The sequence below is a fragment of the Eleginops maclovinus genome, chromosome 2, assembly GCF_036324505.1.
Source record: "Eleginops maclovinus isolate JMC-PN-2008 ecotype Puerto Natales chromosome 2, JC_Emac_rtc_rv5, whole genome shotgun sequence".
Lineage (NCBI taxonomy): Eukaryota > Metazoa > Chordata > Actinopteri > Perciformes > Eleginopidae > Eleginops > Eleginops maclovinus.
This window is the reverse complement of record NC_086350.1, coordinates 5,321,786-5,339,724: the sequence shown is the minus strand read 5'-3', so window position 1 is coordinate 5,339,724 and position 17,939 is coordinate 5,321,786. Positions and strand designations below refer to the sequence as shown.

At 40.8% G+C, this 17,939-nt stretch overlaps 1 protein-coding gene across 4 annotated transcripts in view; it reads left to right on the top strand.

Annotated features, from left to right (window-relative positions):
* LOC134882861 (unconventional myosin-IXAa-like) overlaps nt 1-17,939 on the top strand; it is a 127,684-nt gene that overhangs the window by 90,742 nt on the left and 19,003 nt on the right. For all 4 annotated transcript variants that reach the window (XM_063910883.1, XM_063910874.1, XM_063910865.1 and 1 more), the window contains exons 10-19: nt 49-165; nt 1,210-1,344; nt 8,986-9,107; nt 11,072-11,213; nt 12,956-13,151; nt 14,643-14,762; nt 16,972-17,047; nt 17,251-17,394; nt 17,556-17,595; nt 17,682-17,804. In XM_063910883.1, coding sequence (XP_063766953.1) covers nt 49-165; nt 1,210-1,344; nt 8,986-9,107; nt 11,072-11,213; nt 12,956-13,151; nt 14,643-14,762; nt 16,972-17,047; nt 17,251-17,394; nt 17,556-17,595; nt 17,682-17,804 — 1,215 coding nt within the window. The remainder of the gene's footprint in view (nt 1-48; nt 166-1,209; nt 1,345-8,985; nt 9,108-11,071; nt 11,214-12,955; nt 13,152-14,642; nt 14,763-16,971; nt 17,048-17,250; nt 17,395-17,555; nt 17,596-17,681; nt 17,805-17,939) is intronic.

Below are 17,939 nucleotides of genomic sequence, written 5' to 3'. Positions count from 1 at the left end.
AAAAACTGACGTGTATCTGTTTGTTTGTTTGTTTGTTTGTGTGTGTAGGCGGGCACAGTGAGAGACTCCATGGCCAAGTCACTCTACAGCGCTCTGTTTGACTGGATCGTGTTCAGGACCAACCATGCTCTGCTAAACAACAAGGACCTAGAGGACAACTCAAAGGTAGGTGTGACACACACACACACACACACACACACACACACACACACACACACACACACACACACACACACTCACACACACATATTTACTGTACAAACAAAACACAATATTTGTAGATCTTCTTTGCTTCAAACTTCATGAATAGAGTAACATAAACAACATGTTATTATTATCACGTGTCATGAGTTTATTCTCTGCTATGGCTTTCTCAGTGTGATATAAAAATTCCACTGTGTGTGTGTGTGTGTGTGTGTGTGTACAGTATATGTGTATATGTGTGTGTTGGAGTGGCAGCTGGCAAGTCAAACCCTGTGGGTGCATCTAAAGGATTAGAAAATTGTGTGTGTGGGTGGGTGTGTGTGCCAGGAACATTTGGGCAGATGGCATCAGGTTCCCCTCAGCTCAGTTTACCCCCTGCGGCCCTCACTGCGTGTGTGTGTGTGTGTGTGTGTGTGTGTGTGTGTGTGTGTGTGTGTGTGTGTGTGTGTGTGTGTGTGTGTGTGTGTGTGTGGGTGTGGGTGTGGGTGTGTGTGTGTGTGTATCCCTTGGCACTGACATCATCCGTGTGTGTGTGTGTGTGTGTGTGTGTGTCTGTCCTCTCTCTCGGCTGTCAGGGGGTCGATGAGGTTGCACTTTCCTGTCAAGGTCGTTGTTCTTATGTACAGATAACAGTTAAAGTGTGTGTGTGTGCTCATGTATGTTTTTACTACATTGCCCTTCAGAGAGAAATAAAACACGGCCGAAAAAAATACATTTTAATTGGAAACAGCTTTTACGGCCCATTTCATAATTAAAGTCCCCCTTCGAGTGGACGCCTCCTTCAGATGGCGCATGTTAATGAAATATGATGTCATGAATCTCACTGACACCCAGGGGGCATCGGGGTCACCGGCGCTGTAAAGAATAAGGCGTAAAACGAAACACAATGCAAATATCTCTAAATAATTAACACCAGCGTTGCCACAGGGCTTTGTTTTAATATCCTGATCATATAAATGTGTAAAATATAGAAGGAAACTGAGCTGTCTGTGTGTTTCCCTCCAGACCCTGTCGATAGGAGTCCTGGACATCTTCGGTTTTGAGGATTATGAGAACAACAGCTTTGAACAATTCTGCATCAACTTCGCCAACGAACGACTGCAGCACTACTTCAACCAACACATCTTCAAGTTGGAGCAGGTAGGGTTTAAGCTCCTCTCTACTCCCCCCTCAAGCTTTACCCTTTCCTTCTGCGTTAATACACACACAAAAAGTTATGCAACAATTTGTATATAAGCCACTTCATTGTGAGCTTACTGGGCAGCCTTTAAGGAAGTCTAGTGAATAATTATAGCATAATAAAGCTAGCATAAGTCTGTGGTGAATGGATGGGTAAAAGAAAAACAGGATTTAAACCCAGTAGACTACTGTTCAGCTCTCGTGTGAAACCAGAAGTCAGTGTTCGCTTATTTTAACACATTTTGTTAACTTACTTACGTATTTATATGTTTAAATACGTAAACATTTGACCATTTATTTCAACATAAACCCCATCATTATTTCCTAAAACACGTGGCAAAGTGATCGCTCCTGTTGCAGGTCATTCGTAGAAAAAAACACACAAAAATACAAAAAAGCTTTTCATAAATCAAACCAAACAAACCGTTGTGAGTGGACACGTTGCTCTACTCTACTTGATTCTCCTCTTCTCTCAATGCCATTTTGCCCATTTTCTACCATTCAGAGCATGGCTATTGTTGCAGCTGCTGATAACACGTCATTGTATCTGTTTGACGATGTTTACAACGTTCTTTCTAAAGTGTGTTTTCGTATCGTAGTGACATCAGTTCACGCAGAAACACATTATTGTTGCTGCCACGAATTCTTCCAAAAATGCTTGCACGGTTTTGATCCAGCTGATGGAGCGATGAATGGACTGATCGCAGTTGCGTCAAACTTGAAATAAAAAAAGATGACTTCCTCTTCTGCACAATACTGTTTATCACATGTGTGTGAGGAGCTGCTTTTGTAATGCTGCTTATGCATTGTTAAATATTTCTTTGCACTGCAAGAGGGCTTCGTGCTGGACAGCCACAATGCCCCAAACATTACAGCAGAAGCAGCTATAATTATGTAGCTAGGTTAACTTTGCAGTCAACGTTTCATATTTGTGTCTATTTTCTCCAACTATTGGATTGTTTGTGCCTCTGAATGGCGTCACCCTCCCTTTCTTTTCTTTTCTTTTCTGGTATAATTTCATCACTGTTTATCGGAGAGACCTGCCCTTCATTCGACTAAAATTGAATATTACTGAAGCATTGATCCCTGACCATGTAGCTACATTATTTATTCATTATTCTCATTCATTCAGATACCCAGTGCTACTTAATACTCAGTGTGTATTTTTTTTTTTCAAATTCTATCAATTGAACTAGCGAGATCAGAGAGAGAGAGAGGGAGAGGAGAGAGAGAGCAGAGATGAAGGACGTTCGGAGGAAATAATGAGCCTCAATCTATATGAGCCTGTCGCCTCTTGTCGTCCTCATTCTGAGTCCTGATTGGCTGTGGCAACTTAGCAGGCGGGCAAATCACTGAATGAATAAGGAGAAGAACAGAGTGTTAAAAAACTGAGAGAGAGAGAGAGAGCAGTGTTTCTGTAAACGAGCGCAATAACGTCCCTTCAGTCTCTATGAAGATCACAGGCTGCCGCTGCAGTAATGATCCTGTTATCTGTTTCTGACAGTTAGCCCTCAGGGTCTACACACACACACACACACACACACACACACCACACACCCACACACACACACACACACACACACACACACACACACACACACACACACACACACACACACACACACACACACACACACACACACACACACACACACACTGCAGGATGTAACGTGTACGAACAAACAGGATGAGTTACTGTTAATTAAAAATGGATGGTTAAGCACTCTATGGCTTCAATTTAATGTTAGATGTTCTGCTGCTGAAGCTATTGGTCATTCAGCGTTAAAAATATCGAAACAGTTGAAGGAGCTGCCATTAAGGCAAAAATATGCACCAAACAATATATATTATTCTTCTTACGTTTAAGTCCCTTACAAATACTTAACCCAAAATAGGCAATCACACTTATGGAAATAAATCATGTTATTAAGTTTATAAGACAACTTTACACAAACTGTGTATTGTGTGTTTTCTATTATTTATCAACTTTACCAAAAAGCCAGAAACAAACATCAAATAATGCACTACATTATTGTTTCTGAAAAGTGTCTTTTCAAATTGATCTATAAATAAATATTTTAAGGAATAACTACTTTATTCAAACTGTATTATGATGGATAAAATCCCAATTTTTCCCCAAAAAATGTGTTTTAATTGGTGCAAACAAAAAGGTAATTGGCTTACAACTCCGTATACTGAATTATCATAAAAGCCCTCCTACCTCATATTGGTTTACTGATGGTGTTGTCCCTGTGTGTCAGCAGGTGCTCCGTGACCGCTGTCTCTGTTTTTACTGAACCTCTCTCTCGAGGGTTTTTGTTCTCGTGTTATGTTCAACTAATAAGTGTCAAAGTGCCTCTGAGACGCTTGCCCTCACAGGACTCTGACCGATATTGTTCCAGGAGAGTTCACGTTTATTATCCTGTAATCACCGGGGTCCTCCCAACCTTTTGGCTCCCTGCCTGTCCTGAGTTTATTTGACAGGACAACAGTGGAGGTGCCCCTCAGAGGCCCCTCAGAGGCAGGACGGTAGAGCTTCCTAATCGAGGGTTGAACTGATTTTTGTTTTGAATAAAGTTTAGCAGTTCACGCCCCAAACCCCTCTACCCTCAGTTTGACATCAAGAGGAGGGAAAGCGCTCCACACCTTGTTTGATCCTTTGCGCTCAGCCTTTAACCGCTGCACTCGAGATGCATTGAAAGGTGTCAAAGCAAAGAAAGCATTTGTGTGTTCAATGCCTTGCTCAAAGACACCTCAGTAGGTAAACTGGCACCTCTCCAGCTACCAGTCAACAGTTTATTTTTGGTCCGATCAGGACTTGAACCAGTGCCCCTTCGGTTATAAAGCCAAGTCCCTACAGACTAAGTTACCGCCGACCCCAGTACTTTCAACCTTCTACTCTTTACTACATCAGAAATGATTTAGAGAAAACACAGGCTAATAACTGTGGTTCTTGTGGTGTCAACATGGTATCTCTCCTGTCCGTTAGTCTGACTTTGAGAGGTGATTTTCCATCAGGGGGATTTTCCTCCTGTCTTTCCTGCGGGCTTTACTCCCCTCCGACCAATCAGTTGGTCTTATCAGCAGCGAGTGTTTTTTACCTTCGGAACAGCGGCCAAAGCTAATAGGACCACACCAACCAAGTCCTGCTGTGTGTGTGTGTGTGTGTGTGTGTGTGTGTGTGTGTGTGTGTGTGTGTGTGTGTGTGTGTGTGTGTGTGTGTGTGTGTGTGTGTGTGTGTGTGTGTGTGTGTGTGTGTGTGTGTGTGTGTGTGTGTGTGTGTGTGTGTGTGTGTGTGTGTGTGTGTGTGTGTGTGTGTGTGTGTGAGCCTCAAGTGTTTACAGTCAACGTGCCAATTGGTGCTTGATTTCTTCTCTATGTGAGGACGATATCAACGTTAAAGAGAAAACATGACGGCCACCGCCTTAGACAAACACGTGTGATGTTTAACTTGTGAGGTATCTGTAAAGAAATAAAGCACATGAGGAAAGGTTTACCTTCATCTGATATAAAGGAGACTTCTGCTGTTCTTTGTCCAGGAGTAATTAATAGGATACTTTTTTGATTCATAGATTGTGAAAGCAGAGCTGATGTTTTAATGCAGATTTTGTTATTTCTTGATGTGATTTGGTGAGTCATGGTGGTCAAAAAAGGTCCAACTCTCACTTGTCGGATCACAGAACTCACAGAGTTAAAAGGGGCCTTTTTATGCTTTTTGGGGTTTTCCTTTCCTGTAGTGTGTTATAGGTGTTGGTGCATGTAAATGGTCTGCAAAGGCTAAAATCCCAAATGTAGATAAACGCCTCCTTCGGACTCCTTTGTTTATTTTGGTAACATAACAACATCACTATGTCACACTATTGCTTCTATTGGCTTGCGCTCCAACACACTGTACGTGATAGGCTAAGGGGCGGGACATCTTGAAGTGATTGACCAATCACAACAGAGCAGGCCAGCTAACCAATCAGAGCAGACGGGGCTCTGGTTTCAGACAGAGGGTGAAAAGAGGTGCTGCAGCACAGGCAGTATGAGAAAAATAAAGAGCTTTTTGAACATTAAAGCATGGAGACATGTCCCAGTAGAGGCACACAATACAAATATGAACGTGAAAATGGTCATAATCGGGCTGCTTTAAACACCACACAGCCAGCATGTCTTTTTCTTCTATCTACGTCTTTGTTAGTCCCAACAGTTTCTCTCTGTGTGTGTGCTTCAAAAACACACCAGCACTTGCTCCAGTTCTCCTGATTGCTCCTCCTGTCTGCTCAATAAAAACACTCTGCTGTCATAACAGGAGAGAAGGGCGCAGAGGGAGGGAGAAATATATAAAGAAAGAAGAGATAGAGCGATCGCAGCACAAACAGCCTCTGTTACTCAGAGCTCAATAAAATATGGAGGGACGGCCAACCTCGTCGACCGCAGCATAAAACCCTGCTTTCTTCAGCTCAGCAGGACGTCTTCTAGCTGTTATTGCTCACACATTTCTATGTTCAGCTGCGTCCCAAAATCTGTCATGTCTCTCTTTACTTATTATTATTTGTGGTCAGGGGAAACGTTAAAGGAAAGGATTGCTAATTTTGCAAGTTCTTTTGTACACTAACTAACCTCATTAAAGGAGGCATATGATGGAAACCAGGGACTGTTTTAATGAAGTAGAAGAAGCATTACATCAGTGAAGAAATACTGCGTTGCTAATGAAGTCCTGCATTTAAAATGTTGGATGAAAGTAAGTATTAGCATCAAATTATACTTAATCTACCAACAGTAAATCCAACAAATGTATCCTTTTTTATTTAATTTTTGTCTACAGGCTAAAAACACAAACATGGACATAACAATAACATATAGGAGATGACATTCCCATCTCAGACAAAAACGAAAACCCAGAAGAAATGAGGATACAGTCAGTTGGATCACTTCAATATTTCATAAACAAAAAATAGGTTGACAACCAAATACCACCACAAACACACCATGGCATATTCATTGTTCCACTCTTCGTTGGAGCTGATTATTTCCCATTTCATGACGTAACAAGTGAATGGTGGCGGTGGTGGCAAAGTCCATAGGGGCTTGGCCTGGGAACTGGAAGGTCACCAGTTCAAGTCCCCGAAAGACCAAGTGCCACCGTGGTGTCCCTGAGCAAGACACTGGTTACCTACACTGCTCCCCGGGCGCCGTACATAATGGCAGCCCACTGCTCCTACACTAGGATGGGTCAAATGCAGAGACCGCATTTCGTTGTCCTAGTACTTGTACTCTGTGCAATGACAATAAAGTTGAATCTTAAAGTTGAATCATATTATTGGATTATAATTATTGCGTAAAGCACTTGTTGATAGTTTAACCTACAACAGTGCATCATGATTGGTTCGTTGGTTACGTTAATAATCTCATTCTGCATAATAACTACGCGTTGAAAGAACTGAAGTAACAGGTGCAAGTGTTGCCTCTTTCTTGTAGTGGATTTTAAGAATAAATTAGCATTACTCAAATAAAGTACAAGCACCTGGACATTGTACTGGACTTCAAGTTTAAACCGAGCCTCAATAGAAACCAGGATGAGAAACACGAAGGCACTCGCAGTACGAAACTAAAAATAAATCTTTACAAAAAGTTAGTGCAATGTGATAAGTGAATGAAAATATATCCAGTATATCAGAATTTCTCTGCAGTTTAAAAAGAGGAAGCATTGAATGGCAATATGCAAATTCCCCAGAGGGATTTACAAAGCCTACAGTATGGAGTACAGTATGAGGAATGGTTCCCATGAAGTGCGTTTGGGCAGTTTATGTAAATCTGTGCACGTGTGTTTATCTCTCAACCTGTGCGCCTGCATCCAATTTTCCCCGTTATTCAACACACGTGTTCTCGCAGACACAACAAAGTCAGACAGATTACCCGAGTCACTCATCCGTGAGTGCTCGGCTTGATGACATTTTTAAACAAGATCATGTGACTCTTGTTATGTTTGCTAGATCAGGTGAGAGGAACCAAACATACGACATGTTCTGAACGCCTCGTCGGTGATTCAGCGGCCTGAAAAAAGAGGGGAGGGCCGACGTGTAGAAGTGTCTGCTTTTTAATACATCTGTCTCGTTTCAGTGATCAGGTCCCAACTCAGTCGCATTTTTCCGTCATTATTGTAATGCTATAGTTTGAAATCGCATGGCACTCGGGATGAGACTCTTGTTGTTACTGTATGCTCCACCACTACCATAAGCACAACATTTATATTAGAGTAACATGAAATGTACTGAAATGTACTGAGTGCATTCATGTCTCTCAGAGGAGCCGTTTGTCAGCATTGCACACGATATTACGTAACCCGATATTCAGAGAACAATGTGCTTCCCAGAGGGATAAATCCATTTTGTTTTTAATGATCCCACTGCTCTTAATCTGGCAACACTTTAAGAACAGGTAACTAGCAGCGCGTTGTTCTCTCCATCATTCGGTATTAGGCGCTATGAAGGACATTGCAGAAATCTGTCGGCTGCCATAAGCTCTGTAATCGTTGTTGTAATTGATTTTCCCTGATACAAACACCTTCATTCTCTTCTATTTTCGCGCAGCTGGGTGCCCTGCCCCGCTAGTGCTGACCCTTAGTGTTTATACTTCAGTTTGCTGAGTGCGCACGCTCTTCCCCTGCAGTCCAACAGAGACACACAGTGACCTGCGGAGCGCCTGGAGAGAGACTGTTTGCACATCTTTAAATTCAGCTTTTTTTAACGGAAAGGAGACCGTTACCCACGTCCTCCCCCTTTTTCTAACTGTAACTGGTGTCCCTCAGAGGGGTAATAAAATGCCATGGCTCATACTTCATTGTCATTGGCCCATGGGGGTTAATAGACGTCACCAGCAGCCAGGTGTTTTCATGGGGGGGATTCAGGTTTTTTTAGTGCTGTGAAAGCATCGCTTAGACGTTTTGGTTTCATACCGTGGGAATACACACAAATATAGTAAATTCTCGCGGATGTGAGCCACACTTTACTTCATGTTTTACTCTAACAGGTCTCCCTCTAAGTCAAGAGCAAATTTGGCACCTGATAGTTGTTGGAAAACTACTTAACTTGAACCTCTCAGTGCTGAAGAGAGGAAAGCATGACCTTCTCCTCTTAAAGGGGCTCTGTTTTGCTGCTTGGAGTTTTTCCTTTCCTGTAGTGTGTTATTTAGGTTTGTGTGCATGTAAAGGGTCTGCAAAGGCTAAAATCCAAAAGTTCCCCCAGAGGGATACGCCTCTATTGGACTACTTTGTTTACTTCCGAAACATAGTGACATCACTATCACTATCTGACACTTCTATTGGCTATGACTCCAACACATTGCACGTTATAGGCTAAGGGGCGGGACATATCTAGCGGTTGACCAATGACAACAGAGCCAGCTAACCAATCCGAGTAGAGTGCATTTAATACAAATATGAACATTAGCATAAAAGGGCCCCTTTAATATACAATTTTAATACCCAATGTTAGTGTGGTGTGTGTGAACATCAAGATGTATGGTAAATTGTCAAGACTTATTCAGGTAAAGTTTAAACACAGTCACTAACTTCTACAAAATGAATTTCCTCTCTAACTGTTTCCTCCATCCCTGCAGGAGGAGTACCGTGCAGAGGGCATCACCTGGCATCACATCGAGTACATCGACAACAGCGGCTGCCTCAACCTCATCAGCAAGAAACCCACAGCGCTGTTCCACCTGCTGGACGAGGAGTGCAAGTACGCCACCTGCTGAATTCAAGTTTACACTATAGAAGGTTTTACACTTCTGGTTGTAGGATGGCATGCTTTCCTGGAGTTTTACATGCAAAATATTATTTAGGTTTTTTCAGTCATGCATTGTATGCTTACTCCAATTCAAAACACTGCAAAAAATCTCAGTTCTCTAAATACAGTATATCAGATTTTTTTGTGGTTATTGTTGTCCGTTACCAATTCGATTTACTGGAAATCATAACAAATGCTGAGTTTTGATAACCTTTACTCATGAGTGTTTTTGACCCTAAGTCCCTTATTTTTAGCCCCACTATCAGGACACATTTTCCACTATTTCAAATGATATTTCTAAGAAGCATCAAACATAAGAAAAAGGGTGTTTTGTAGGAATCATGCCTTTGTTTTTACATCCATTATTTGTGGTTGTTTGGCGTCCGATAAGAGCATCAATAGGAGGGTGTTGGGTGTCAAAGTTAAAGTGTGAACTCCTGTGTATGGTTCCCATCCCTTGCTCCACTCATTAATAATTCACATCCCTAGCTCGTGTGAGTTATGTGGAGAGACAAACATATTTCACTGTAGCGTGCTCTCTTGGTATCACTCTGCAGACGCACCTTTTATCCCCCAGCTGGTGAACCGTGGAGTGCTCCCTGTGCAGGACTTCTCCTCATTAGCTTGATTGATACCAAACACTGGAGCTTCTAGCAGAGCTCAGTGAAAGCATAAAGACATTTTTATCCCTCCGCCAGCATCTCTGGGTCACGTTTTTCTCTCCGTTTCCTGTTGTGAAGCGCTCTCCTCCTGCATCTTCTTCCCCCATAAATCAAACTCAGCCCTCCTCCCACCCTCGTTGCATAAAAAAACACATCAGGCGCTACACACACACACGGCCGTATTTATCGTCAACTGTCATCTTAGTCTCCACTTAGGATAGCTGGTTCATCTGGATCTTATTATGTGTGGAATGGACCAAATGGTGTGTACAGTTTGTGTATACATGTGTGTGTGTGTGATTGGGAAGCACTTCTGGAGAATTGGGGTCAAAGGGGGATCTCTATAGAAGGAAATAAGGAGGGGCCCGGTCTCTCCTGGGTTTTTTTTTTCTGCCACTGGAAGAAGCTTCAAGCTAAATGATTACACAGAGAGAAAGAAAGACGCTTAGAGATCTCATCCTTCACAGTTAGGGGAGGCTGCAGGGCCTCTGGAGACGTGGATTAGGTTACTGCTGGATCGAGGGCGAGTGTGGGGGGTTTATTTCTACAGTAGCGTCAATCTGTAAGACCCCCGCGGATACACTTCAACCAGCAGTGGGTTTCAGATACCAAGGGAAGGTTTATATGATGGGAAACATCCCTTTAGGTATGTTTAGGTTGAGGGTAAACAAATAAAATGTCCAAATGTGCAAAAGAAATAATGCAAATGTGGGTAAAATTGAGCAGAAGTAATAGATTTGTGACACACGTCTAATCCCTGAGGGTTATTGAAATCAAATGAAATCAAATTGTGTATTTATATACTCCAATACCACAAAACGTATTTGTCTCAGCGGTCTCAACAGATACATGACAGTGTGAGAAAACATAATAAAATCACAACAGATTCACAATCCATTAGACCTTTTTATATGATTATAAAATACAAATAAAATGATGTAAAATGAAATAAAATATAATGAAAAAGGGAGAAATACAGCGTGAAATCAAGCAATACTTCAATAGAAAGGCTTTGTACACAAAAGTAGATGAACATCTGTTGTGTGTTAATGCCGATGGAGTTCCAGATAAATAATGTTTGGGGGGGAAACGTCTAAAGTTTAAGATGTGGTCATTTCAGAGACTTCATTTTTGAAATTTCCCCTTTGATCGTTTTTATATTTTTTATTGTATGTGATATCGTTAAGAATAAAAGCTTTAATGTACGTTATTTTGCATCGAACATGCGTCTAACGCTATCCCCGTTGCCTCTAGTTTCCCCCAGGCCTCCAATCAGACCTTGCTGGACAAGTTCAAGCGTCAGCATGAGGGAAACAGCTACATCGAGTTCCCCGCTGTCATGGAGTCGGCCTTCATCATCAGACACTACGCCGGGAAGGTCAAGTACGGAGTCAAGGTGAGACGCTGGCCTGTCAGACGCTGGTTTTCTTTGTAGGAGAATGCACGTACGTTATTGGTTTGCACTCTCTTGGCATCCTGCAAGATGATAATAATAGTGTTTGAGTTATCACCTGAATGAAAAATGACCTTTTAGCTGGTGCAAAGCCTCACAGGTAACTCTATGGGTCTGTTCAAACCACGCAGGTTTTCGGCAGTTATCTACGCAGTGTTTAATCTTTGAAATTCATATTAATACAAATGCTACAAATCAATCACACGGTCACCTGCATTTGGTTATTGTTCTTCTTCCTTTGAGAGACTGACCACAGAGTAGTATCCTGAAGAACTAGCTGAATTTACCTGAAGAAAGAACGTTTTTGTTAATCTTTTTGCTCCAGAAAAGTGAAGGTGCGAGTGAAGCAGTTCCTTATGAACCTTATTTGCAGCTGTTGCATGTCAGGATATTTGAGAAAGACAGCTTTGACAATCTAACAATGAATCAAAGTATAATGTGGCCCCTTAAACAGAAGTGAAGCAGGTGTGGTGCATGTTGTAAATCAGGATGTGGTCTTTTCCCAATACATAAAATATCAATTAAAGAACTCGTAAAAAGGTGAAAGACTAAATTGAGAGCTGTAATTAGGGGATGGACGCCTCACCTGCACCTTTATCAATCCCTGCAGCAGACCTTCTCGTTGTTCTGTTCATTATTTTTTCAGCTAAATTAAATTCTCCTTCTTGCTCTCCAGCTGCACTGTGATCAGAAACACATGTGCTGGAACGGGGCGAGCGTGTTGTTGTGTGACTGTATAATATAAATCCATAACAGTCGGTTATCGTGGCGGTGGAAACGTATCCCACGTATCGCCGAGAGCCAGGAGTTGTTTGGTGTGAAATGTGCAGCGAGAGCCACAGTTGTGAAATGTGTCTGATGTCGGCTGGGTAGTGAAGGAGCAGCTGACTCGAATCATATGGAGACGGAGAATATGTTGAGGGGTTTATAGTTCATAGCTCTGTTATCATAGCACAGCTTTAGTCTTACTCACAGACACATGAGGCAGGAGAAGACAAGAAGAGAGGCTGGTGTGTTTCTGCATCTGGTTTATAATGTGAGGCAATGAAAGGTGTACAGAAAATTACATAAATAAGCGCTGACTTGTTTGTTTCGTTTTCCTCCGATTGAGATCGAAGTTATAGTTGTAGATGTAGGGAAATATGTTTATTCACTTTCTTTTTGTAAGTTAGATAAGAATATCAATCCCGCTCTAATGTAGGTCTGGAAAACATGTGACTGGAGCCAGCAGATGGTTAGCTTAGCGTAGCTTAGCACAAAGCATGGAAACAAGGGGAAACTGCTAGCCTTGCTTTGTCCAAAATCAGTTTCCACAGCACTTTTAAAGCAAGGGGGGATTAAACTTTAATAACCATAGGCGCACATCTTAATGTAAAAGTCTGAGGAACATCTTCCCTAGTAAATAACACAACATGACAACATGCTAAACTAAGCTATCTTCATATATTGTCTAACTCTAACAAAAAAAAGGCAATATTTTTCCTCTTTAATGATTTTTGATGTTTGATTTTTGTATGTAGTTATAGAAACAATTGCCCTAATTGTTCTAGTTTGCTCAGGAAATATCAGCAGGAAGATAAAGACTGTTTCTGACTGTCTGTGTATAATTATGATGCTACAAAACTCGGTCCTAAGAGGAGTGACTAACGCCTGAGTGGATACACATGTGTCTTCCATTTGTTCAGGACTTCAGGGAGAAGAACACTGACCACATGCGCCCCGACATCGTGGCTTTGCTCAAGAGCAGCAAGAACGCCTTCATCTGCAGCCTGATGGGAATCGACCCGGTGGCGACCTTCCGCTGGGCCGTGCTGCGGGCGTACTTCAGAGCCATGGTGGCTTTCAGGGAGGCCGGCCGCAGACACACACACAAGAAAACTGGTGAGGAAATGTCTTCAAGTTCAATGAAAAGATGGAACTAGGAGCAGCTTTAAAATTGAAAGCCCGGAAAACATATTCTCACTCTTCTTGTTAATAATCCCTTATAGCCGTACTTTGAGCTGCAGTAAATTGCTTCAAAGCTTCCTTTTTTACGGTCAATTTCCATATAGAATAAGAATGTACAATTATTTAAATAATTAAAAATTAAATAATTGAAATTAAATAAATTAAATAAAACAATTAAAATAAAGAAAGTTAAATAAATAAATGAAATAAAATAATTAAACTAAAGGAAATAATGAAAGTTAAATTAATTAATTAAATTAAATGATGAAAATTTAAAATTAAAAAATAATAATTAAAATAAAATAATGAAAATTAATTAAATAAATGAATAAAATAAATGAATAAAATAAAATAATGAAAACTAATTAAAGCAGGTAAGCTTTGGCTGCAAATAAATAGTAATAACATAATACTTTTTTAAGTGATTGTTGCTTATTTTATGAATAGTTTATGTTTCAAAGCCATAAGCTTTAAAGCTATGCAAGAAACAAATAAAGACAAGTTACAGTAAAAAAAAAAGACCCATGTTTCACTTAACCCAAAACTTACGCTTAATTCAGTCCAGTTAAAGGTGACTGCCCTTGCGGATGTTCAAAAATAATATCTAAAATTATGGAGAATAAGCCCATTAGTTGATTAGTGGGTGGACAAAAACATTGAAATACATTGTAAAAAAAATAGCCATCTGAATATGGGGATTATTTTATATCAAGTAAGTCAATTATTTGACTGTAAGCCAGACAAAACATGCAGTAGCAATTTCCAACGGACGTCATTCACTAGTTGACATTTTCTAGTCCAAACATTAAACTAATCAAATGAATAAAACATTTAACATTTATTCTATAATGAAAATATGCACGAGCTGCATGATTAAACTTTAGTTTTGATCCAAAATAAACGTCAATTACTTAACAAATGTTGTTTTGGGGGTTTTATTCCAAAGTTTGCAGCAGGGAACACTTATTGAGATCTTAATATAATGTGTCTGCAGGATTTTATATGGGAATAGAGATCTTAACTTCATCTTTCAACACTCACAAACACATTATATAAGCAAGCTGTGATTCAAAGAAAGCTTTGCTCATGCTCTGATGTCCTAACTCCTGTTTAAACTGGACCGAGAACAACAGGGTGTGTTTGGGGAGGTGAGATGTTTTGTTCTTCTTCTGCAGTGTTTATTTTCTCAAACTAAGAGGAGTGTATGAAAATGTCAGCATTGACTTATCTCAGAGGAGTTTGTGTCTTTGGTCTTCCTCTCTAATTCCCATCTTATTTGACCTCCTTTTTTGTTAATTCACATTCTTACCTCCTTTTCATTCTTGTGTATTCTTCTATTTAACCTTTTCTAAAATGAATCTGCGTTGTGCTAAACATTAACTCTCCTCTTCTTTTCCTTTTGCTCTCCCCCTCCCTGTGTTTCAGGGAATGATGCAGCAGTTCCCTGCGCTGTTGTGAAAACCGTCGACAGCTTCAGTTTCCTTCATCACCCGGTTCACCAGAGGAGCCTGGAGATCCTGCAAAGATGCAAAGAAGAGAAATACAGTAAGTGACCCCAAATATCTCACAACGTCATGTCGTAACGCATCATGCTGTTTCCAACAGCAGGAGGACATTGTTCCCACACGAACTACAGTTAACCGGGTCAACCTCAGAATATACGAGTATATCTGATAATAATAAATGAGTTAATTTAGACAGAAAAGTAAAACTGTCAGCTTAGACATGTTTTATTCTACAGCATTTAACTAATTAAAAAACAGGGTAAGTTGTAGGCTGATTTTCACACATTTTGTAAATACTTTTAGCTGATTTCACCTTTTTTCTTATTAAAAATTGAGTAATTTAGCTCCAAAAAATATGGGCTACTTCATAAAAAACAAGCAATACAAAAAAAAAATATTTAGGCCGCCATTGTACCAAGCTATATTTTAATATAAAGAATATTTGATATATTCGTCAGCTTTACATTCAGTACATTTATGACATTTTATTCTTAGTTCTGTTGCTATTTGGGTCGAACAAATCATTAAACATCAAATCTAATAACAGTGAAGGAAAACCAATTAATTTAGCTTCATTCAGCGCTCTGATTGAGATATTAAAACAATGACCTAGAAACAGCTTTTCTTAGAAGTTGTTCCTTTCAGGATCAAAATAGTTTTAAACTGGATTCAAAATTAAAAAGGAGTGTAATTTAAAACTGGACTCATCCAAGCAGACTAACGAGTGTGCTCTGTGTTAATAGGGTTTATAATAGCATGGATTCCTGTCGATAAAGGACTGTTAAATCGAGGTGCGATGTGCTCCTACTTTTAAAATCCCAATGAGAAGCCGCTCACTCAGCTCGAGGAATTAATTCCAGGTTGAATCGAAAAAGTCTTTGCTGTTCAACTTGGGGAATAATGGACCTCTTAGGATTCTCAGCCTCGCTAAACTGGTTTTTATTAGAGCTGGTGATAAGATATTGGAAATCAGACATGTGGGTCATTTCGAGCTCTGGTCCAATTTCCTCCTCCCTTTTATTCCCACGCATGAGCGATCAGACAAATGAATCAGTCCCGTGTGAACCAGGCAGCGTTTAAAGACGCCTTCTGATTATCTGGTCATCCTTTGTCACACATTGGCTGATCATATGTGTGCGTACGTGCGGGACTGAGTGTGTCGTTGTGTGTTTTAACCTCTGAGTGTCACATGTTGTAAAGCAGCATTTTTATTTTCATGCTCATCACTCCAGTTCTATTTAACTGGAATTGATTTCCGAGAAAATTCCCCCAAGGAGTTTCTGACACAAAAGGGGAATTCCACTGATTTTACACATCAGTATCAACACACTAGTCTGTGTTTATACCACTATGTTCGTCAAATCAGATGTATAATGTATGGCTTCTTTTTTTTTTGCCTTTCCTGTAGTGTGTTGTATAGGTTTTAGTGCATGTAAATGGTCTGCTATAGGCTAAAATCCCCAAAATCTCTCTAAAATACAAATATGAAACTTGAAAATTAGCCCCTTTTTTAAAAATGTTATTCTTCTGGTCTAAAGAAGATCTTAAAGTTGTTAAAACCTGCAGGAACCCAGTATCTATCTGAAGTATGTCACTCTCTGCATTTCATAGGTTTATTATTCCGCTACTTGCCCCCCCCAACCTGTCTGCCTCTTTTCCCCTACTCCCCCCTACCCGACTATTAAAGCGACCTTAGGTTTCTAGAAAGGCGCTATATACATTTTATGTGTTATTATTATTTATTTATTTATTAAAGATAATAAGCGTATTTTATGCTCTTTACTGGAATATTTTGGTAAAAGCATTTAGTTTAAGACTAAGAGAAAACCACAAATGTAAACTGGAAACACCCTGCTCATTAGCTGCTTGTTTTCATAAGCAATATTTCTATTGATACTGTACTGCCAAAACCAATGAAACACACACTCACACACACACACACACACACACACACACACACACACACACACACACACACACACACACACACACACACACACACACACACACACACACACACACAACATGCTTAGGGCCAACTGGGGAAAAGTAAAGCCAGTCTAAGTCAAGAGCAACATGAAGGTTTAGTATTAGCCAGATAAAGAGAGATGAAGGAAGGGAAGTTGGATAATAAGTGCCCGGTCAAACACAGGATGTCCGTGGGAAAAGCAATCGGGTTATTGTTGGTAAAGATGAGGGGATGGTGTGTCTTGATGCTATGTGTTTTTCTCTCTTCTCCTGCCATCCAGGTATCAACAGGATGAATCCCCGCACTCCTCTGTCAGACCTTCAGGGCACCAACGCTCTGAATGAGAAGGCCAGCTGGTGAGTACAAACCAAAACGTTTCATAGTTAAAAATCGATCAAGGGTGTAGAGGGTTTGTCTGTTGCTGTCTTCAGTGCGTTGTAAAGGTTAGAGGAAGTTATATTTACTCTTCGACTTAGATTTCTCCTTTGCTATTATTGCCAAGATGAACTGAAGATCACTCCCTCCCTCTCTTTCTTCCCATCCCCCCCCCCCCCTGAAGGGACAGCTTTGGTGGCGGCTGTAACGGTCGCAGCTCCAGGGCTGGCCGTGTGTCCTCGACAGGAAGTCCCGCCCTGGAAGAAGAAGGCATCTTCATCAACTCGACCAGCAGCAAACTCCTGGAGAGAGCTCAGGGCATCCTACTGTGAGTCACACACACACACACACACACACACACACACACACACACACACACACACACACACACACACACACACACACACACACACACACACACACTTGCTGCCATACACTGAATTATTTTGTTAATTTCTTTGAATGAATTCTGTATTTCTCCACCTGTAGGAGGAACAAAAACATCAAAAGCAAGCCGAGCCTTCCCAAGGTAAGACACTAAATCAAGCAGTTATTTGAAGCAGGATTCTTGGAGTTCTTTGATTCATCATTTATTTTCTGGTGTTGTGATCGCAGCACTTGTTGGACATTAAGTCTCTGCGGTACCTGAGCAGCGTGACGCTCCACGACCGCATCACCAAGTCTCTGCTTCACCTGCACAAGAAGAAGAAGCCGCCCAGCATCAGCGCTCAGTTTCAGGTCAGTGCTGCCACCGCCCCCTGCTGGACGATCAGTGACTTACAACAACATAAGTGACTCAGCAGCAAAAGTCTATAATGATTATAAGTGTACAAGAACATCCTACTATCCTAAGTCAAACATGGATGGAAGATA